This window comes from Mycetomoellerius zeteki, unplaced genomic scaffold (genome assembly GCF_001594055.1).
Source record: "Mycetomoellerius zeteki isolate Tzet28-1 unplaced genomic scaffold, Tzet1.0 scaffold35, whole genome shotgun sequence".
NCBI lineage: Eukaryota > Metazoa > Arthropoda > Insecta > Hymenoptera > Formicidae > Mycetomoellerius > Mycetomoellerius zeteki.
In genome coordinates, this window is record NW_017257338.1 from 4,237,783 (window position 1) to 4,263,342 (window position 25,560).

Genomic DNA, 25,560 nt, shown 5'->3' on the forward strand with positions numbered 1-25,560 from the left:
TATTGCATAAAGTAAGGCTCACGAGCAAAATGCAGGTATTTCCCGACGCGGCACTTCCGGATATAAGGATATACTCAATTTAGTAGCTTGGGAAATTGTAGATCGATTGAAAGCTTTAGCATTAAATATCAATGTTTTTTTAATGTTTCACGAAAGCGAGATAAAAGGCTATTCTTGTCACAATTTTTGAACAGATATTCCTATTTTAGCAAATGTAACTTGATCAAAGAATGAGGACAGATTCAAATTATTCACATTAAAAATACATGTAGAAATAAGATTTTAGGATCTAATATCTTTAAATCATCTTGTTCTGATGTCCTCAATTTAAGCAAATAATAGCAAAAATTTCATCTTATCAATATAAGTTATCGATATGCTCGCATATAAAGTGAAAAATAATTCTAATATGAAATTATATAAGATATACGTAAACTAATAATTCAGAAATATTTATATTTATAAATTTAAAAATAAAACCCTCTGTAAAATAGAAAATTGCAACCTAAAAAATGTAGAAAGAACACATAATAAGATTAACATAAAACCGTTTACAACGTTTAAACCGTTAATGAATATACATATATTCATTTAGCCACAAGCAAAATGAGAGTTCGTATCTAAGTATTACGCTTGAGAAAACGCTTCTTGACGTTATGGCACGCGCCTCAACTTTTTTCATTAATTCACAGTGCATCGTTCGTCAAGGAAACCTCCGACAAAGCAGAAATGCAAGTTAATTAAGGGCGAATCGTGAAGACAAGCACAAGAAAGGTGTTTACATTCTCAGTTAAGAAGTTAATTCACGAATCGCACGGACGCATATTTTCCACACAAATGAATCGCTATCAGCTGTTTAACACCGTTTACATCGCGGCAAAATTCCTGAAACCCGATTTCTTATTCATATTTCATGACTAGAAGAGATAATATTTATCGCTGTGTTCTTTGAAAATGTAAGAGGGAAATTTCATCACTTTCATCACAAGTGTCATATTTATCTGAAATAAGAGTAACGTTTATAAAATTTAACAGCTACACAGAAATGTTATCTAAGACATTATTAAATTAATATTTAATTATATATAAATTCATTTAATAAATCACAAATTAATATTAATATTACAAATTAACATTTTACTCAATGATTTGATTTATTCTATGTCCAATTTGATTTTATAATTATATGAAATGTCGTCCCACCGTGTTATTATGAAAATAAACACTTTTATAAACATATTATATTGACAGTTTGCGTACTCAACGAATTCGAGTTCCATGAATCTTATAGTCATCCAATCTTCCAACTTTTTTTCTTTTCTCGTTATGACCATGCGATTCATATATCTGGTATAATATCTCACAGAACATTGTTTCGCGCAACATCGTCCCATGAGAATTTCTCTGGAAATTTAGTAGGAGTTATACTTGTAAACGGGCGTGCCTGTATCCAAGCAGTTGTTAACAATTCGCGCTCATACACGTGCTCATACTACTAACACACGCTTACATTCGTATACTTCACTCATGCGCTTTTAATCCGGAGTGGGTATCGCAAATTTTCATTCAAAACCTCACTATTTATGACGTTACGGCGTTACCGGCATCACGTTATTCTACACGAATACACGGAGCTCGTATTTTCACAAGAACTTTTCGTCCCCGCGCGCGTCTCATTCAGCAATCAGCACCGGCATCAATCAATCCATCTTGAATCGTTTAATTTACACGCTCAAAGGCTCTTAACCTGCCCAAACGAGGTTTTAATATACAGCCAAGCGAGAGTTTAAGAGATTTATGACCAACAGACTACCCTCTCAAATCATAAAATGACAATGTGTTGAAAAGACACTTTCTTAATGTGATTAAATACTTGAATGATTACCTAAATAGAATTGGTGTGTATTGTATCATATTTCTGACGATAAAATTTGATTAATCATTCTTTCAAAAGATTTATAACGTTATAATAGAGTAAATATGTGTGGCGAGTATAAGATTGTAGAATTTATTCATTTATATGCAAATAAGGAAATTAAAAATTAAAAATGTAAAAATAATAAGATACGTTAGATTAAGTTAACATATAAGTAATTTGAGTATTCGATATACAAATCTTTTTTTAATTTTTTTTACATAATTGGCAAACTTAATTGCTACCTTATTATATGATATTTCACTCAAATTGTGCACACGAATAATCTCATACATTTATTAGTACGACGCAATTTACGATTCCAGTTTAGTGTCTGCTATTAATGCTTGTCAATTTTATATGAAGCTTTTACGACGATGTTTACGTGTTCCGTTTGTACATACAGCTTGTAAGCGCCGGCGAAGAGCGAGAGATTCTGAATGGAGTAATTGTGCATAGACATAAATATCTGATTAGATATTATATTAGCCAGCGAGTAAACTCCCTTAAACCGTTGCGCGAATTAAAGGATTCATATAAGCAACGTTATTGTTCGGCGTAACCTCGGCATCAAGCATAATTACCGACGCAGTGTGGGTGATTAATCATCCACTAATCTACTATCGGGAACGCCATTGCGGAAGTCATTGGTTGGATCTTGTCGGATTCTCGTTTCCCCGCGCGAATTTCCGATACTTGTTACTTTTCATCGGCATCAACTATTTCGATAATCGCCGTGTGCATCTCCCCAAGAAAGAACAGCAGAAGGTTGCAAAAATAAAAATTATCAGAATTCTTATATGTTTTATTCTATTCTAATTATATTATTTATCCCTCTTATTTTTATGAAATGTGAAGATCCAGCACAAATAAATTATCCTCATTTTTTTAAATATTATAATATGAAACATTAATTAATATAAAACATGTTCACTCGTTTATTTGTCTCCAACTTGCAACCGTTGCAATTGTAAGTACTAATTCATACTAACATTAAAATTAACACACCACCACTTTATTAAATTTATCCCCCACAAAATATTCCGCAGAACAGAAAAGTTATGTCAGCTCCATAGGAAAACCGCAAGCATATCCTAGTATTTTTAAAGCAACACTGCGCACGTACGTTGATGAAATAAAATTTAAATACTCTGGAAAAGCTCGCGTGTGTTTGCTCACGCGCCGTTTCGTGCACGTTCTAGCAATTTAGCGACAGACAGTTCACCGTGACGGTGGAACATTTTATAGTCGAATTTTACCACCACTGCACTGCAGACACTGTAGACAACCCCCGTTCGTAGGGTATCGATATCGAAACCGGAATTTTCGCCGCTGCAATGCGTCTTCAAATTACAAGATACCGTTAAACCGCCTATTGATTTCCAAACAAACAGCTGGACGTAAAAGCATGTCTCATGTTTGAAGGAAATCTTTGCGGTTGTGAGAAAGCAAGCGGTTGAATTTTCCTGTCTGAGAGTGCAATTTGAGCCTTATATTTATCCATTGTATTTTTTGTCTCCCATATATTTTTCCCCTGTTATGACCATTACATGATTAGCAAATCAATATTTGACATAATCAATGTCTTTCCATCAATTTGTTATCGATTCGCGATTTTTTTACTAATGTTCAGTACTTTTATTTTCATTCTTCTTACATTTTTGTATTGCTATCTTCTTGCTTGTATCCTTTTGCATTCTAGTTCTCTTCTTATTTTTTCAACTGAGTGAAAAAAAATACATTATTTTGATATTACGATAATAGAGGAAGGTCACCGATACTGACGTAGGTCTTCTAAAGCGACATCGCCTTATTTCTTAGAAACTAACTTTTGCACCTTATTAATACTAATAAAAACGTGATCTGTTTAGCTAATTAAAGAAGTACTCATAATTCATATATTTGTGGTTTATTTCTATATCAAATCAGCTAAAAACAAATTATATGAATCCGAGAAGAAAACTCTTACGGTGTTCTTTTGCAAATTGCGTAATTAAAATAATAGTGACTGTATTATTGATAATATTATGTCATTTTAAATGTTTATAGTTTCATAATTAGTTTTCTTTACAGAATAGGATATATCTTTATTTATAGAATAGAAATGTTGGTATTATTGCCTACATTAAAAAAAATGCATGTAATTTTACATGGAAACTACATATATACGACTGGAAAATTATCTAAATTACATAAATATACTTGGAAATTTACTGGAAATTATAAATTTCCAACCATATTTAGGCAATTTTCCAGTCATGAAAATTTCCTGTATGTAAAATTACATGCATTTTTTTCAATGTACTATGTCAGTTTTGGAGCCCATTTTGTCAGACGCTCATTTTTGCATAACTTACGAAAAACTTAATTATTGCAAAATTGCAAAAATTATTATAAAAACTGCTTATACTATCTGATAGAAGATACTTTTTAGTTTGTACTTATGTTTTTGAAGTTGTATTTTTACCTTTTGTTTAAAAAATATTGTCTAAAAACAAAGTGGTCGGTATCGATGACCTTCCCCTACCTATACATTATTTATTATTTTCTTTGTTGGATTTTCAGTTTTATATTTGTCTCCATTTACTTACTTTTCTTCAATCAAATACGAAACGTATCTTTATTGCTAACGAATTAATAATCATATCTTCTCAACCAGTTATCGAGTTTTTCATGAACATGAATTTTTTTTTAAATAAAAAAAGATTGATATATCTTTTTCCAAATATATCTTCATATCCTCTATGATTTTCTGTAAGCATCACCCATCAATTTTCTAATTACAATTTGCAGATCTTTTATATCGGATTATAGAAAGTATTTTGTGAACCTGCAATCTACTATATAATTATATGCTAAAATTATATATCTATATGCAGAAGAAGTTATCATTAACAGCCTTGTCATTCTGAAAGTCGATAAAGTAACCGTCGATCGAATTTGACATGCGCAATAATATATGTCCAATGACATGGTGTGTAGAAATGTCCGCACGAGTCTTTCGTTCGGCTCATACTCGGAACGCGTGCCATTGATCACCTGGTGCGTTACCGCAGTCACATTATCGCACGTCGATCGTAAAATCTGACGTAATTATCGGTGTTGTGACGCAGTATTCTCATGTCAATTCTGGTGTGCCACCGTAAAAACACGCGTAAATGTCGACGTTAAAGTCAATGCGCGAATAATATAACAAGGCGGGTAAATTAAAGGGCTGTAAGGACACTTCCGTGTTAATACTTGTTCGTAACACTACTGTTTCAACAAGAAACGCAAAGCGTATGCATTTCAACATATACGTGGTTTAATATGTCGCATGTAGTTACATGTGACAAGAATATTCCACTAAGTTGGAAGTTAAATTACATACGCATATTCATGCACTGTTGACAATGCGATGTAAGACTGCTTCTCACGGTAAAGTTAAGTGATAAGTAACTAATACATATATTTTCTGTAGATATCACAAGAAACAATTTCGTGTAATATCAGAAAATTTCTTTTGTAATTTTCTAAAATTTATCCTATAGATTTTATATATCTTTACACATATATCTTTATATATAAATCTTTTTTTAAAAAAAATAACGTATATTTAATCTTATGGCATTTATTACGTACTTTTTAACATCAATTTTATTTAATTGTATACCGTTTAAAAAATTTGTAAAATATTAATCACTTTTTCATAAAACATTTCAAAAAGAATTTTGTCTTAAAATATAATCAGTATTGATCTGTTTACTGATACGTGTCAAATATTTATCTCATTTATTTAACTCACTTTTCTTTTTTATCTCTTTTCTTACATATTTAGTAATGCGGACAATTATTGGAGACTTCTCTCGTGAATCAAAGCCAATCTCATAAATCACGCCTACACAAATTGGGAACAACAGCTGCGAGAAACAGTAATTTAACTTACTTGCAACAAGTTCTTCTGTTCATATATATTCATATGCAGAATCGAGGTTTTTCTCTGTTGAAAAATTTGCATTTTTAATACTTTAATTTACATTTTTAATAGATGTGTGAGTCATCTTCAACAAAAATATCGGACGCACTTAATAGTTATACTCAATTACGTGGAAGCTAATATGTAGTTGCTTTAATTTACATATATATCGTGATCAAATATTTAACTCCATATTTAAAACAAACTACAAAAAGTCTTTACCAAGACTCAAAAATATGCAAAAATTCGTCTCTCAAATTGTTATTATGCGTTACGATAAAAATATTGTTAACGGAATGCTGGTTAATCGTCGTGCTTATGCAACGTAATATATTTATATATTTTTATATACATATACGTATTATATAGAGACTATATTAATGATTATATCGCATCTAAAATATACAACGTTAGAATATATGTGTATATTATGGCAACACAAGATACTTCATAGATAAGATACTACTGGAAATAAGTGGTATCACGAGATGACCCTACAGGTCGACAGTGGCACGATAATTAATCGGACTGCCGCGACAAGCTTTTCATCTCTGATTCTCTCATTGTCCCGTGTTCCATGCCGCATCCTCCTCAAGGGCTAGCTGGATTATAATAGGGATTTTAATTGCACAAAGGGAATCGTTAGAATAAATCCGGTTTCCGGAAAAACGTCGTGCTCCAGAAAGATCAACGACGTTTTAACTGCCGGCTTTCCGACAGTGGTGCAATTAAACGACAAATTCGTCAGATCGAGTTTTAGAAAATCTACTGTTTTTTTTCTTTTTAAGATGAAGCATATTTACGAAATAGGTATTTTGCGACCTGAGAAATAGAATTATTCGTAAAGAGATAAGGTTTTGTTTGAAAGCAAATGCTTTCGCACACGAAAGCGGCCAAAGTTGTATAATTTTTTATTGTTTTTAGTATAGCTATTAAAATGGAAAAAATATATTTGTATATGTAATTAAATAATTTGTCAAAAATAACTAAATCTCACCACTGAATCTGTGCACATTTCTATTATCAAAATAGTGCAATTATATTTTTTTTTTTAAATATGAATCAATTTATCATAATTTATTCTTTATTAGTACAAACGAATTATATTACATAGCTAACAAATTAATTAATTTATCTATTAGATTATTGAAATAATAATCACATTTTTTGCCGATCTTTTAATATTCTTCTCTTATTATTTATTTCAATTAAATTTTTTTGCATAAAATGGATACAAGTAATTTACAGCATGCATAATTGACACTTATGAAACAAATATATAACGACTTTTTTCATAAAAAAATTAATTTGTTATTTCAAACTGCATATCCTTTTTAACTTTAAAGTAACCATTTATTTAAAACTGGCCTAGTTTTATTATTCATGCATTTAAAAATAATTGTCAATTTTAATTTATAAAGTAGAGCAATAGTAAACCGATCAAATCAGTCCCAATCTGTCAAGTCCTAACCCGTTTCAAGCCCCTTTTGTCCGAGCAAAAGAATCGACCTAGATCGATCGACTATTGACGAGTGTGACTGTTATATCAGAACGTACTCACCTCTAGCAATGACGCACGACCTGTAAATGTCACAGGTAATGGTGGGACACAGGAAAGAAAAAGATTCTCGCGATATTTGCGTTTTATTTGGAGCCGTCGGAGAGTTCACAAAAATCTGCACAATTAAATCGCGCTTCCTTAATAAATTTTTAAACAAAATGGATTTACAAAATTATGGAGTATCGCTCGGTTTGTGTAGTTTAATTTATAATTGAAAAATACCAGCTTTCGTTGCGTCAATGCTGCAGCAGCTTGCAACAGTTTAATTTTTGCATTGACCTAATGGAAAGCCAAAAGCCATATAAAGCTCCCTTTTTAGGGTAATTAATTTTTTATGCAATAAAAATGCACAAGCCCATCATAATAATTTAGCGTGCCAAGTAAATTGCACTAATCTCCAGAATAAAAAGAAACATTATATACATCATTTGAAAACGAGGAATATACATTATTTGAAAATAATGAGGTTAATTTCTCCTTTTTGTAAATATAAAGGTAATATTATCAGCATATTATCTGCACTATAAATATAACAATGGGTTGGCAAGATTGCGTAAAGAAAAGAGAAAAAAATGAAAATACTGTCGAGGATACTATGAGATAATCTGTTTAAACGAATATTAGAGTTTTACGAGCACTTATCGTGCGTTTCACCACAAAAGTCGGAAAATGGAAGGGTAATTACGAAAGTTAACTTCGCCGACTGAAAGTCGAGGATTGCTTCTGGTTAACTACTAATTTATTTGCCGGAATCCGCTCCCGTTTCTCTCTTCCTATTTTCTCTTTTAAGAAATTAGACGCATGTTACGCTCGAGTCCGATTTAACTGTTGCAAAAGTAGCACGACGTAGAACAGCGTTATCGTCTCGTAAAATTAGAGCACATAATCAGTAGTTGGACCATGCCAGAAATGTCATTTATATTTACTCATAGAAAGCCAAATTTATCATAATGTATATGCGTAATTATTACGAAATCGCTGTATATCACAAACACATGGCGAGTTATCTCTTACTTCTGACGATTCCACGCGAAACCTGCTCTAATGCATGTACATAATTAGATACTATAAAATTGAAGGAAATAGATTTACAGTAATTAGCTGTTTAGACCGATCGATACTGAAATTTTTAAAGTCTTGCAAGAAATGAACAAAAACAATAAATAAATATGTAATTATTGTATGTACATTGTAATGTTGCAAAGATGTTATTTGCAAAATGCGACGTCATGCGTTACGTTGCACGTGAAAACGAACATAGGAGCGTGAAAATCCAACGCATAGCTAATACTACAACGCGCATCAAATTGCATTTTGTCGTTGGTCAGATTTAATTGTCTCTTTAATTGAGTTTTCTGGTGAGAGAGTGTAGGCTCTTTAATTACTGGATATAATTCAACTGCGCGTTTAACGCAGCCACTTCGAATATCACCAACCGTAAACGCGCATTTACGAACGAGGCAATAAGTCGCCGCGTACCATTATCATATGAACACTCTCTTCATCGCGGTTACGAGGGATGCTCACACCTGTACGATCTACATTCTGTGTAGCTTGTTCAGAAGACAAACGGCGTAAAATAAAAATTGCAAAAAACGCATTTAAAGAAACCGCGAGAAACGTATTTAAAGTTACTTTTTTAAACGCAAAAAACTACACAAAAATTATATAATTACCAATTAAAGTGCACCGAGCGTTTTTTCTATTTGCTTTATAAAATATATTGCTAAATGATAAATAAAAAATTCTACAAAAAACGAAAATTATTTACTTATCATGTTGCTTATGTTGCATACCTATATAGCATAAAATGGTTTCAACAATATGTCGCCATTGTCTATTCGTCATTTAATCGTCACGATGTTTATATAACATAAAAATTATTTCTTAAGAAAATACTATATATATAAAATTAATATTTTTCTATCATATTTCATATCATATTAAATAAAGTAAAATTACAGATTTATTATTCTAATTTGTGCTAAACGAGTTGATATGCTCATCATTACGAATGATTAATCTATTGTTTATATCATGAAAATCATTATTATATAACAAAAAAAGTCTCACACATATAAAAATACTTTCCTATCGTCCTGCTTACGAATACACCACACTAACTTAATACCCGCATAAAAAAACGAAAGAAGCAACGGTGACGTATACTATCAGCCTATCAGCTCACTAAAGTTATCGCAAACGCTCGTAGGTGAGGTATCGTTTGTCAGTGGTTCTCAATTTATTAGGTCTTAGAAGTGAAGAATTGTTTGGACTTTGAAAAGATCAAAGTTTCATGGACACAAAAATTTTGAAAGCATAGAAGTTTACAACTTCAAAGAAATAGAAGACTTAGCGATCAAATATCTGAAAGTTTGAAAGTTGAAAGATTCAACAAACGTCCGAAGCTTTAGAGTTCCAAGTTTCAGGGACTAAAAATTTCATAAGTTAAAGAATTAAAACATTAGACAGCAAAAGATTTCATCATTATATCAATTTAATCTGTCTAATTTATCAATTTAATGTGTCTAAATTTCAAAAAATCAACGCAAAACGAAATTAATGTGAGAAAATCCGCAGAAATCATAGTTATACAACTCTTATACAATTTTGGTGACACAAGACCGCGTCGCGCCCGTAAAAATGTTGTCATAAATACAAAATGTCTCCTGCAGTAATAAATTCGTCCTCAGAAAATGAAAATACTACTGTCGTACGTAGGTATCGGCTCGGTTTACTATGTTATAAACGTAGGATCGTCCCAAGAGACGAATCGTGACTTGAACGCATGTGGACACGTACTATGTATCCGTTCTCTCTTTAAGATATATATATGTATATATATATTCAATAGTCCACTTGGGATCGCGACATTTGATTCTTTTATTGGCACTTTTGCATTATAAAGACGATAACATTAAAAAAATGACTAAAGCAGATTTTATTTAAGAGACTTTGTGAAATCATTACTTTATAACTCTAATGTCTCTCCATTTGATTAATCAAACATCTAATAGTTTTTATTAATATTGGTACAGTACACAATAATTCTAAAGGATTTCCTAAAAGTAGTCAAGTGAAAAACATATAATTATGATATGTCGATTAGAAGATCAGAACTAAAAACGTTTGAAAGGTACTACAGATATGAAAGGTATACATTTATAATACGATCAAGAGATCGCACATCAGCATTTTTACGTACGAATTATTGCTGACAGCTGACAGCCAAAAATTAGCAAAATGTATTCAAACTTGCCGGACAGGTGCAAGATGATCCACGCATCGAACATTTTGAGCGTAAAGTGATAAACCATTGATATTAGTCGGCTTGTCGACAAACACATTTCGAAATCGCCATCGACATGCAAAATAAATTCCGCCGACAGGCAAATTTTGCACTGTTTCGAACTCTATTCATAGCAAGTGTCTATTGGCCGGCGCAGCGACACAGAGAAAGAGATAGGTATGTCAGTTGTGACAATTATTCATCGCGGGCTTGCAATCCACGCGCGCTATGGAATCGCTACGGCCCGACCACGTATCCGCGACGGATATATTCGGCGGTGCCTGGTATATATGCCAAGAGAGATATAATATTACTTTAAATTATACGGGCGAGACATTATTTTAGATTAAACCGCACCCATTTGCCACACTCAGACCGACATAATTCTCAAGCGGCACGAGCGTTTTGCTTGAATACTGTTTTCACGCGACTCATTTTTTAATAAAAAAAAATGTTATAATTTTGATATTTAGTCAAAAATTATTCATCTATCTATGATGAAACCTTGCGTATTTATAAGCTACAATTACACGTAATTGTAAGGAAATGCTAACGTCACGAGGGATTGCATCGACTTGCAACAAAGAATAGTGTTAATTCATGGTGCGTCTCGTTGTTGCATAAAAGATTTTTCTTTATACTGCACGCATAAGTGTTGCGCTCAAGTGGAACCACTCATGTGTACTTAGTATTCACATGTACCAAACTACCTGTATTAATGAAAAGCGAACGCTTGTTTAAACGCGCAGGAACACGCGCGACATTGTCACACTCGTTTAAAAAATGCACTTCCAAACGCACTTTCCGAACGACAAAATGCATACGTCCATTCGCATAATATCGAATTACACGCATGTTTACAGGAACGATCCAACTAATAGCGGAATCATCAATAATTGATGAATAAATATTCTCTAACTCACTTTGCAATTTAACCGCGTTGCAAAACTAACGACGCGCGTTTCGTGTGCGTGTGCAAGTTGAAATAAATACGAAAGATTAATATATATGCGCATGATATTTTTCGAAATTTTACTGATAGGTATGCATAATTATTAACATAATTTTTGTATATAATTATTTTGACATATTATAAAAATTTAGATTTTTTCTTTACAAAATTATAAAAAATTACAGCGATAAAATGACTAGGTCTTACGTAGACTATAAATAAATAATTTTAACGCTATAAAATATCATTAAAATTTACGAGTTACTATTATGTAAGTATCTTGCTGATATTTTGTTTGATGTTCATTACTTTGCGTGTCTTTAAATAAGTTGTACGGTTATTGCGACTTCAGTTTATAACTTTCTGTTTAAAGCTATGTTTGCTCGTAACAATTTCCTCCTCCTGATAAAAAAATTTCTTACTTTTATGAAATAAATCATAAATAAATTTTTTTAAAAATTTCAAAATTAATCAATAATTTTATATGGTCTCATTTTATTTACTCCTCAAACTCCAATTTTAATGAAATGTGAAGCTTTCGTTTATATTTCCTACTTTCTCTAATAAAATAAATAATTTTGCACAAAATGGATTATTAATGGATAATCGCAGATATACATTTTATTATTGTTACGCATTATTTCTAAAACGTTCCGACGGTCGCTTCACATTGCGACAAATAAATATTACGACCAATAATTACGACCGTATGCTTTACTTTGCTCGTGAAAGAAACACGAATGTCACTCCATTCTATGCCGTCATGCACGCATCTGACAGGTGCGAAACGTGGTCCATGCTTTCCACGGGTTTGATATTATTTCGAATAACGTCGTTGCACGAGAACAAGAACGAGAATGAAAGAAGAGAGAGAGAAAGAGAGAGAGAGAGCAAGAAAAACTAAGAGAAACAGAGACGAGGAGAGAGAGGTTGAACGCTCGTGGCGTTTACGGTTTGCTGCTCCCGTCTCGTTCCTCTTCGCTGGCTAACCGTTATACAACATCCGCTCTGCCATAATGCTCTCCCGCTAGAGTCCCAAGTCCCATTGTTCATCGTTATACAATCATTCCCCGCGAGCAGTACGAAATTCAATACGTCCGCTGCGTGCGCGCTACAATATTGCAAACTGAGAACCGACCGACGGTCGAACGATCAACAACGACGAGAGAGGACCTCTCGGTCATTCTACGATGAGAGAACAACTCAATTTATCGATACCGCATGGAGAAATTACGCATACGAACGCTGCCGCTCATTAATGCTGCCCGCGGCCGCTCCTGTTGCCGACAGCGGGCTCAGTGGTGCTCAACACGTGTATAATGAAACGTTTTAACGTATAAGAGATATTAATACAAATTATTTCAATGAAATATTAGTTAAATAATATTAATTCATTTTAATAATCCTCTCTATAATTGTTTGATTTCTAAATGAATATTTATATATTGTCTTAAACAGAACGCGTTAGCTTACGCGTGAATACGTCGCAAAGATAAAATTATGACAAATATTGTCAGTGATTTAAAATATATTACTATCCTTTTTATTACTGGTAGAAATTATTTATTGATTAAATTATAATTTATATATTTTACAATGTGTATATGTATATATATATATATATATATATATATTCATCAACGGCATACTTCTCATTACATTTTGATAATAAATAAGATAAATAGATTAGATTTATAGATCATTTCTTCATCACGCACAAGAATTAGAATGAGACTCGCTGTAGGAAACAACGTTTCGCATGACTGTACGAAGTTACTTGTGTTTCGTGTTTATGCTCACGCAAGATGACTCTCATTTTCCCCTCACGTAACACGATCTAATAGTTGTACAGTCATTCGATAACGAAAAACCTTGTATTATTTACGATACAGTGCGTGCGTTAACACCATCAACAAGCGCTACCGAACAGTCGTTATTACCTACAATCCGTTCGTTTGTTTGCATATCATGAATCCAACGTGTTAGCACGACCAGTCACATAAATTAAATTCAACCACCCACTTGCGGAGAACTCGAACAATCACGAACTCGAAATTTTGACCGCCATTCCCCCTTCGCAACCCGTTGCTCATGCCCGATCGGTCCCGTTTCATAATGAAGTGGTTACACGTCTGTCTGACTAATAAATCGTTAGTCAATGTTGCCCCATTTTGTATACGATTGGGATTTACGGTTAGCTTGGCTATGCAGGCAATTAGATGATTGAATACGAGGCAGTGCATTCTAACTCGCTTTCAAGTAGCATTGGTATGACGAAATGTAATTTTGCGATAATAGCAAGACCATCAATATTGAGTAAAGTCTATCAATATTCACGGTACCACTATCACAATAGTTAAATAAAATTCACATTTCCCATATTCATATATTAAATAAAATGTACATTTTGTAAACAAAAAATTTTTTGTCCTTAATATGTGAAGAATTATTAGATGTCTAATACTAAAAGCCAAAATAACTAACGTAAAATAATCAACGTTACTCTCTTTTCGTAATTTAAAAATAGCAGAATTTTCTTTCTTTCTTAATGCAATTCAAAATGCAAATCTGCGATATGCATCTTACAATTTTAATAGGGAAAAATGTTTGATAAGGATAGATAATAGCAAAGATTCCCGCGATTCGAATAAAAGACGTACGAATGCAAGAGTTAACAGAAATGCACCTGAGTCCGTGCATTTCAACGACGATCGTCGGGCACGCGCAGATTTCCTCGGCGATCGAGTATCGATCCCACATCGTCTCCTCGGGCAACCGTGATAGCAAATTCGGCCGAGAAAGTCTTTCCCGCCGCGTCGCCGTTGGTGAGTAAGGAGGTCAGACCGAATCGTCACGGGACAATGGGAATCTCTCAACGTTGACACTGCGACAACGAGATCACTCGCGAAAAGAAAAACGAGCTGTCCAGCTCGTTCCGCTCGTAGATTAATTATCGATACGCGCGAATCTGGGCGAATTCATGAAAGCGTTCCGTAATTTACTTGGCGAAAGTTGACGAAAATACGTTTGCAACTAAATTGTAACAACTTGAAACAACTTGGAGTCTCATTGTGTTCGCTACATCGTTATGAAATTATGCATCGCATAATTGCATGACAATACGCTTCTTATAAAGATTAAAAACATCACGCTAATTTAAATTTGAAATAGTTTAAAATCGTGAGATAATATTGCGAAAACTTCCATGAAACTTCTTCATTTCTGTATTTTACAAATAAGCATCTATCTGTTTTCTTACTTTTTAATTACCTATACATATTTTAATTTTACATAATAAGGACATTATCATTCATTGAATATTTAAAATTGCAAATTATGCGATATGTTCACAACAAAAATGCTCAACAAACATCTTTAAACAATACACTGAAAAAAACTAAATTTTAATAAATATTTGAATAATTCTAAATAAATATTTATTAAATGTAAACATATATTTATTTGATCAAAACATTTATCAATTATATTTATTTGATAAAAAGTTAATTTGATTTAACTATCATTTTTTTATTGAATAAATATTTATTTACTGTAAACAAATGTTTATTTAGTATTATTCAAAGAAATATATATCAAAATTTAATAAATTTTTTTCAGTATCGATTTTCATATTTTCCTTCATATCACATTCTACGAAATCATCGTTATTATTAGGTGTTACTATAATTAGTAACGATCAATATATTAAGCTAGTATATACTAACATACACTGCTTAATTAAGTCGTTCAATTAGTAGATTGTTTACGTACATAGAGGAACTGCTCGCAGATACTAATTTCTCTAGGTTAATTACTCGCTCAAACAGAATTCAAGAAAGATCAGATCAAGATATTCGCCGACTGCAGAGAGAAGTGAACAGGGCGTGTGTTCTCACGGCGAATTTTCTACGGAAACGGTAACTCATTTCGGACGCACGTCGTTACAAGTGCAACTGCAGGCGAAAATTGCAACCTCTTTACAATGTAAAAGTGTAATAATGCTAGTTACGTAATCACAGCGATTGCAGTACAGAACCGCGTTTTCTTACGAAACGAGTGGTGTGCTCTTCTAACAAGGAAAAGAAAAAGGCTAGCGAGCGGGTTGTTGCACTCGAATATTCATATGAATCTATATTTACGTTTCAGAGAGTTCTGAGAAACTCTCTTTAAATTTAAAAACACGTTCCCGAAATTAAATAAAATGCTTATAACAAATGCGAAGGTATAAAAGATATTCAACTTTACCTTTAGAAATTACTCATTTCATGATCTATTTATATTGAAAGAGATACTCCGTATTATTCTATTAACATATCATTAACTCTACATAACATTATCAACGTATTATTAACTGTACATTATGCCCTTTGTATTGACTACGTATTACAACCATCATGCATGATTATATTCTAGTAAAACAAACATGATACGACAAACATTAAACATGATAAATGGATACAATGTAAAACAATAGAGAAGATTTTTCAATAATAAAATCGGTATTTTTAGTACTTATAGTCATCTTTCTCATATTTAGTGACTATTATTTCAAATTCAAATTCTAATCTAGATTTTATATCAATTTCACTATTTGAAAATTCGTCTATTATTATCATAGCAAGCGTATTCTATATTCATCATGTACCCCACTGCCACATTTATTATACTCGAATTCATCCTATATTTTGTCTCGAGCAGATAGTTAAACGAGAGAAGATCGTTCAAAGAGAGATTAAACTTTCAGTCACGTTTATCGATTCACTCGCACCTTCATCAACGATTTCGTGAAAACCGAGACTTCTGTCGCTTAGCGACCGACGATCGTCAATCTCGTGTCGGATTCGTGGCAAATCGATTTAGCAAGGTTCCTTTACCACCGACACGTTCCAGCAAACAAATCCCATCGTCAGGAAGACGAGAGCGGTCAAGGAAAGAGGATTATTCTCCGACGTGCAATGACTTCCTCCCGACTCCTTTCCTCATAACTGCCAAACATCCAACTTCCGGTATTCGCTAAAGAAGTTTAAACATTGCCGATGATGACCATTGAAGCGAATAGACTTTTTACTTTTATTTGCCTCAACCGCGATGATCGATCGTTTAAGTTGCGCGCGCGGTAACAGCTGCTCGTAACGGTCCGAAGATTTCAGAATTTCCCGCTCGCAAGTGTTAAACACGGTGAATCGTCTGTGACCGCTAGCGCTTTTTTTAAGACGCGAGATAAATAATATAAAAAATATTTCTACGTGTCACGCGTACTCCGCTTCCTACAATAAAATAAATTCTATATTGAAGCAGCAGTAGCAAGAAATCGCGAGAATTAACCTGTGCTTTATGACTCACGGTATCAAATTTATAAATAAACTTCTTCGAGTATCAGAATATGTGAAAATAAATATTCATGTACTTCATTTTAATATTAAGAATATTTTAATATCAAATATTAAATGAAAAATAACTAGATTTAAATAAATATTAATAGCAGTTTTTAATTTTATTAAAAGTTCTTGTTTTAGAAAATATCATCATTTCTATATAAATTATGTGCACATTTTATAAATCATATACATATTTTTTAACCTAATCGTTAAAATTTCAGTATACAGAAATATTTAAAATTATATCTCTACGTAACTTTTTTTATAAGATAATTATAATTATTAAATCACATCTTTGAAAAAATTTTATGATAATCTTAGATTTTATATAATTTTATCAGTTGCATATTTTAACTTGGCTCTTAATATTCTTAACGCGAAAAATTTTACACTATAATTAAAATTAAACTTAAAGAAATATTTTAATGAAAGCGTATATAACGAATCATTGACATCTCGAAAATTTTATGTGTTATGAAAAATGAGGAAAATATTTTAAAACATTAACAAACAGGTCAAAAGACACACGGAAAATCTCGCCGTGAGAAGCGAGAGTCTCTTAACCACGTACTTTTTTTGCAGTGCATCCACTTTCTGTATCAGTTTTCTCCCACGATAGTCGACCGAGAGATAGAGTTCTACTTTCTAATTACAGCAACTACCGGCTTCCTAGTGTGAGCAACGTGATTCGATCGTGGAATTATCAAGAGTCGATAAACGAATCAGCTGCGAGAGGCATCGTGTTCAAAGTTTCCTCGTAACTTTTATAAATACAACGTGATAGACGAAAAGCGGAAGAATCATACAGATTACTTCGACTCAGCATAACTAAACTATCAGAAATTAATTATTCAAAGTATATAATTATATTCCTCCTTTAAATTCAATACAACAAAAACATTAGATAAAAATTAAATCTCTTCAAATCTCAAAACTAAAAGAGTACAAAATTATACATTACCTAATAATATTACATGATCCGAATAAATCGATATAAAATATCCATTTTATAAGTTCATGGATGTAAAATTATTTGTGCATGAAAGTATTCTTTAATTAATTATGTCGGTATATGTAAACTATATAATATTAAAAAATTATATAATATTAGAATTCTTCAATCTACTTTTTTGATAAAATATAGTACATTTAATTTTTGTTATGCTGAAAGCATTAATGACTTATAGAGCAATGATAAGCAGCAAAAAAATAAGAATAATTCTCTTATAAACTTTCAACTCTCGTCCACATCACTCTTATCACGCTTCTCCTCCCTTTTCATATGTATACTACAATTCCAACGATTTCTTCGTATAACCGCGTACATTTATTCCGCTTTCGTTCCCAACCGAGATTTCGGTCCATCCGAATGCATTAGCGTGCAGCTTTGGGGATTCGAAGCCCAATTCCCCGTTTGCTTTTCGCGCGGAACAGACAGAAAGAAGGACGGAAACGAGAGCGAAAGAAATAGCGAGGGGCGGCCTAGCCAGCCAGTACTCTTTATGCATGCACACATCGATGAAGGTTAACGCATAATGCGGACTCCACCATCCGCTTCTAAGAGGATAATACCGTTGTACGTATACCCGAGCGCGATCGTTCGTTTGCCTAACGAATTCGAAATATCTTTGTGGATTTTTTCACGCGCCGCTGCTCTTTTGCAGCGCCTCGTTGGCGGGATGGCGTCTGTGCGTGAATCTTGATAATTCTAGTACGCACTGAGTTATAGTCATACACGTACACCGCAAAATTTCAGTGAAATCGAAATCTATCGATTGATATAATGAGGACATGCGCGGTAAACATACTATATATGTAGATATTGCACTTATATTGTATTTTTAACATTGTATAATTAAATTTTTATCGACTCTATCATTTCAAAAATTTATTGAGACTTTACTTAGACTGATTTAGAGTATTTTTAACTTTAACATTATTTATTCATTATTTAATTTAGAATATTTTAATAACTGACACTAATTTACATGATGGGACTTAACACGATTCTCGCTGTCAAACGGGTAATTAAGTTATGATTTTTATATCTTGACATCAATCATTGCGGACATACAATATTGGTGTTATCACTCTACCAATGGTTGCGACTGCTTTAAATAATGACATTAATTTCGTTCGACATACATTTTACGTACAAGGATAGGTTAATCGACTTTAAACTGAAGAAGACTCTGTGAGTCAAAACGTTTTTGTAATTAAATTTGGTATGTTATTTAATGTATAAATAATATTTTAATTTTTAAAATTGCTCGTTTATTGGTCGTCTCTGAAAGTTACTTGTTGTGCTATTGCAAATATCGAGCGTTATTTACATTACTTTGTTATTACTTGGACTGTTGAAATACTAAACGACCAATTAATATTAATATATGAAGAAAAATATTTTTTGAAAACCTTCTTATCATACCTTACGATAAAAACTATGCAACTTTATCGAAAAACAATAAAAATATAATTAATTTTATTAACTATTTTTATTTGGAACTAACAACATATATTTTCACTAACTTGCAAAATTGTAATGTTCTAAATAATTGTTATTACTATCAAAACTAATTAAAGTGATTGTTATGCCATATGTACTCAAGCTACAATTCTGTTTGGAAGTTAATATCGCGTTATATGTAAACGTCAACTCTCGTAGGACATCGACGCTCATATTAAAAGCCATAACCTGTTCGTGAATTTCATTTTCTCGATTAACGAGGAAAAGCATGAAAGCATTTCCTCGTTATAATCACGAACTCGTCGCACAGCGAACGCGTCGTCATCCAAATGAAAGACCGACTGAAATATGAAATTTTCCGCAACAAAACAACGGTTCGAATAAATATTCGCTTATCATTTTTCCGTCTATCTGAATTTCGTTTTGAAACAAACCCGAAAATCAATGGCATGATTTTAACAATTTCGAAAAGATTACAATACGATAATAACTTTTTCATAATTCATTAACTTTACAATAAATTTTTAATTCGTAAAATATACATTTATGATTTAAATTAATTTTAGAAAATTTCAGATTTATACATTTAATCGATTTCTGTCTAAAAAAAGAAATCATGAAACAGAAGCGATCAAAAATACTTTCCAAAAATCAAGTTGCCGAAATATTTAAAGATACAAATTAAAAACTTATGGTAAATGATAAATGTTTCCTGACATTTTATTAACAATAAGAGGAAAAATTAATTCTAAATTAGTCAAAGAATTAAATAAGTAAAAGACAGCTTATTCTATATATATTTTATATAATTATAAAGAAAATAATTTCTCTTTCCATAAATAGAACAATAAAAGCTCTCGCATTAAACTTGTTATAAGTAAACTTTAGAACAAATAAGACGCTATGTGTATAAATAACTGCAACATAAATAGTATTAAAATGGACTTAAATAAAGTAATAAAATTAATGAGTAGAAAGATTAATAAATGGAAACTTATTTCACACACAACACGGTTAATTTACAAATTTCTTGAGCTACATAAATTTATAACTTTTCCTCTTGGAAGAAATAGCAATTTTGCCAAAACTTTATAGCGCAAAATGTGATTCCCTATGAGCATCTGCTCCATCGTAAACATTGTGAATCGATTGACCCTTCGAAGTAAAAAACGGATGGCAGGTTCGCTGGTTACGCTTCGTTGGGGTCGCCACCCGGTACGTTCTGCGACCTAAGTCAAATCATTTACCCGTATATATATGCTGCCCACGTATACGGCATACGCGTATATACGCATGTACACACATACGTCTTTGGTATCCACGTTACAGTCACGAGGCGTAATTCACCTCCCGCATGATGTGACATAGCGCGAAGCGTGCTGGCGGGCCCTCCTCGGTGGCCCTCTCGCACAGTCGCGGAAAAATCAATAGTGAGCGTAGTGTGGTGCGGCGTGGCGGCGTGGCGTCACTCTTTCAGGTGGCCGCCTGCCTGTGCCTGTGCCTGTACGAGGAAGGAAGCCAGCCTGGTAGACGAGAGGGCAGGCGGGCGTGCAGGCAAACGAGCGAGCGAGCAAGCAAGCAAGCGTCCGATCGAGCGCACCGCACCGGTGAAAACGAGTCACCTGCGAGGCATACACTCCGTCGTGGCAAGCACGCGATCGAATTCCCGCCTTCCACACCACGAGACTCGTATGTGTGTGTACGTATGTGCGCATGTGTGTGCGTGTGCGCGCGCGCGCGCGTGTGTGTATGTGTGTTTATATTTATACATATATATATTTATGCACGTATATACGATGCTGCGCAACGCAGCTTTGAGCGACATTATCATTTATCAAAGTAACGCCAGGACTATAAGTATTCCTTCGAAATAACAAGAACTTACCAAAATTGTAACTCGCCTAAAATTCATCTTTCAATCAAAGCTGCAGAGTTCTTATCCAATTAAATAGTTTTAGTCAAATTGGATCAATAATCCAATATTAGATAAACTATTGATGAACTATTAGAACGAATATTTAATCTAATAACATACACACACACACATATATATATATATAATAAAATGATTTTCAAAATTTAATTTGCTTTCCAGAAAATCACTTTTAACTTGATAAATTTATCTACTAATGAACGAAAATCTTTCAATACTCCGTTTCTTTAAATCATAATTGATTAATATTTCTTTTTCGTTATATTTTATCTATTTATTTCATAGACTAATTGTTAAATATATAGATACGTATTGGCAAAGATACGTAATCAATGTTACAAAATTTGTTGACATGTCACTTTAGTGTAATAATTTGTTATGTATATGTATGTAAAGAATCTTGCTGGATGTAAAAAATTTCGAATTTACTTTGAAAGCATCCGGTAGCGTACGCTGTGAAACATTAAAAGACCAAACATTTCAACGAATACAACGCGTAAAAATTTAATGTATCGCATCTACGCTTCTTCGCGAGACACCGCTATTTTTATATTTGTATTTTTTCTTGAGAAGTTTTACGACATTCTTGAATATTCTTGACGTATGCCATTGCAATCAAGTGCACAATACAATGATACAGCACAGAAACTTCATTGGAGCGGCTTGAAAATTAATGTAAAACAAAGTTTCCGCGACTCACACTGTAAGTAACATAATACTTCCATATAGAATTTTCGATCTAAAATCCATACGACATCGTAAATTAAAGATACGATTTGTTTCCACTCTATGAACAGTTGCGTCGTACAACTGTTTCAACTTCGAACAGTTGCGTCATACCAGCTGCCCGCTCTACAAAGAATACGTTAGCAATCGCGAAAAATTGCACAAGATTATATAGTTACGGTTGATCACGAAGAACAAAGGATCCTGATGAATGCGCGTTATATACCACGCGAGCATAATGGATAGTACAATTACATATAATTGCTAACCTCGCGTTTCTCTGTTTCGTAATCGATTTTGCATTTTGCCCCTCGATACACAATCATTAATTCCAATTAATTCCTAAATATCTCAATTAATTACTCATCTGAGAATATCTGATAGCTCCGCTGTAATAGCATAATATGAATCATTGAGAATAGTGTAATGCAAATAAAAGTATCATTTCTAATAATTTTCTATGCGTCAATGATCATTATTTCTCTATCATTTGAGCAAAACGGCTAATCAATTCATAAAACGTCATGGAATGTGATTAAAACTGTGTTATCAAGAAGAATATTTCAACGTATATCTGAATTTGTTTTTGTGAACTGTTTATCTAAATAATTAGAACTATTTATAAACGGAATGCATTTCTAGTCTCTGTTTAATTATTACATTTGCTATGCCTAGCGTTGGACCATTTCGAGCATGCATGATGTATCGAGCTTGCATCGAGTACATCATTAATGAGCGGCATTCTACACGCGGCGGAGGTACGCGCGTGTCAGCAGCCTGCGCGAGTAACCCCACTACGCGCTTGCGCGCGCTATGACGCGCGAGGGTTGGAACGAGTAAGGGAGACAAACGTATATATACAAGCGCGAGCGAGGGGGATGGAGAACCGACCAATATGGCGATAATATAGAAGTGCGAGGGAGAAAAGACGGAAGAAAGAGAAAGGGTAATGAGGAGAGAACAGTATAACCTTTTGATGGAAAAAAAAGAATAGAAGGCAAATATCTGATATTCAAGTATTCCTCTCGACGAAGCGAACGAAAGAAAGGGGGTAGGTTTTGGAAGAAAGAGATATCGATAAAGTCTCGTGAAAAACCGGCACGAAGGCAGTTTAGAGTTACGATGAAGAACGGGGAGGGAAAAGTCAGAAGGGGTGGATTCCACCCCTTCGGCCATCGTACACGGTACGAACCGGCGCTGCGCTGCGCCGCCGTCGCGGCGCCTCAAACAGCGAACCCTTATACGAAACACCTACCTCGTCTTCGCCGGTGGCCACCGTGTTAACGGAGTCCATGCTCTGCGATAGCGGCGCGTCCATGATGCAGGCGAGTTTGCCGGACGGTCCGGGGTTGCCGGGGGCTGCGGTACGAGCGGGTGGCGGCGACGAATCCACCGTGTCCCGTCTCGGTCGTTTTAAAGCGGGCGGCGTTATGGTTGTACCGGCGAAGACGACGGGCGCCTCCAGGACGTATCACTGGAAAATAACCTTCCCTTCGCAAGAAACACGGGGGCCGCGGCCGCCTCCTCCTCCTCCTCCTCCTCTTCCTCCCCTTCTTCTTTCTTCTCCACGCCTCCTCTCCTTCCCTGATCCGGTCCTTCTCTCGCCTCTTCAACCGGTTTCTTTTCTTCTTCCTCTTCCTTCTGTTTTCCCTTCCTGGCCTTTTCTACTTTTTTTTTCTCTTCTTATTCGCGTCTTCTCGCAACCCCAACCCGACTCACTTCTTCCGTTTCCTGCTGCGGCTCTTCGCCAGCGCCACCACCGACCACCCTACGACGATGTCGCCGTCGTTGCACCTGTCACACGTTGCTGCTGCGAGAGGGTCGTGGCAGCGTAACGACGAGAAGTAGAGAGCGAGAGAGCGAGAGCGCGCGAGAGAGAGAGAGGGAGGGAGGGAGAGAGAGAGAGAGAGAACGGGAGAGAGAGCGGGAGAGAGAGAGAGAGAGGGGGGAGAGAACAAACGCGCCGTATGTATGAGTGTGTACGAAGCGTGAAACACAGACGTGTATAGTCTGTTGCGCGTTTATGCGCTTGCGAACGGCATGTGTGTACGTGTACGCCTGGCCTGCAGGTGTTGTTCCCACGCGTCTATTTTAGAGCAATCGATACACCAGCAGCGTGCCCGCCGTGGAGGTGGAGCAGGGCAGCAGCGGTGAACGCGATCGGCAACTGCGATGTCTTTCCTGTAAGCAGGCATGGTGTTCATCTATCGGTGAACAGTGACCCATGCACCGGGTGAAACGAGTCTGATGACGTCCCGGCTGATGAACTCCAGCGCTGCTGCGTCGCGTGGCTGTACTCTAGGACAACGAAGAGGACGACGGCGACGGCGATGATGACGGCGAAGACGAGGATGCGCGAGGCGTACTGATGGTACGACTTGCTACGTATCGGATGGTTGGCACGCAACAATACTCCGGAATGCCAACGACGCTCGTAGATACCAGCGGCAATCGGATAAGGTTTGCAGGCGATCGGTTCGTACTTGACGTTTTCGGGCTCCTCTCTCCCTCTCTCCCTCGTGATAATTTTCTGTCTCTCGGTCACTTTATCGGTGCGCCCCGTATGATGCGCGCGTACAATCGCGGGTCGTGGGGAGTTTCATGCGCGAGCGCGGACGTATGCGGCGGCGGCGGCAACGGCGATTTTCTTCGACGAGCGCGAGAGCTCCTGGACGTGATAACGTTAATTAAAGGGATAGGACGGTGTCGAGAGAAATGAAATACGCGCTACGAAGTCGGTAAACGAGAATGAACACACCACCGATCAAGTTTCAAGGCAAGTAAAGAGTGATGATAATAATAATAAGAATTTTGTTACGTGAGCGCTGCGACACGACTGGTACGCAGGTTGCCGACAGACTGACGGAGCGTGAACCAGCGCGATGACGGTGAGACGGGCGCGCGGGGTCGCCGTGCCACGAGGGTGAGGTGGGGGTGGCCCGCGGGCCACTGGGTCGGGGTAGGTGAGTGGGTGGATGGCAGAGTGTGGAGGGAGGCGGGGGAGGGGGACTTTGGATCGAGCGCCGACGATGGGCGCGAGGGGAAGAGAACGGGTACGTTCACGATTCAGACGAGGAAGACGGAGAAGCGAGAGGCGCGTGCCTGGAGAGAGACCATCGGCGAACCCCTCTTCCGCCGCGACTCACCGCCGGAAAAGGTGACGGGAAAACGGAGCTGCATTCGACGAAGGGATGACCGCTGTTGCAAGGGGAAACGCATGGTGATAGGGGTGCGTCGGGGTCTCCGCACGTGTTCTTGGATTATCCATGAGAAAGGAAGTCTCGGTTAAAATATGCCTCATCTTCAAGTTACGATGACAACAAATAATAATAAAATAAAATGAAAACACAAATATAAAATTAATTTTTTTTGTAAGTAATAATT

General features: G+C 35.2%; 1 protein-coding gene across 4 annotated transcripts in view; it reads right to left on the bottom strand.

Moving 5' to 3' along the window:
- Window positions 1-25,094, bottom strand: part of LOC108725645 (protein couch potato) — an 84,979-nt gene extending 59,885 nt beyond the window's left edge. Inside the window, exons 1-2 of one of the 4 annotated variants that reach the window (XM_018452821.1) lie at window positions 24,995-25,087; window positions 23,432-24,844 (exon numbers count right to left, since the gene is read on the bottom strand). In XM_018452821.1, the coding sequence (XP_018308323.1) occupies window positions 23,432-23,494 (63 nt within the window). In that variant the 5' untranslated portion in view covers window positions 23,495-24,844; window positions 24,995-25,087. Of the gene's footprint in view, window positions 1-23,431 lie in introns of all 4 variants that reach the window. The other 3 variants (XM_018452824.1, XM_018452823.1, XM_018452820.1) reach the window with 3 other exon arrangements.
- Window positions 25,095-25,560: the final 466 nt, after the last annotated feature.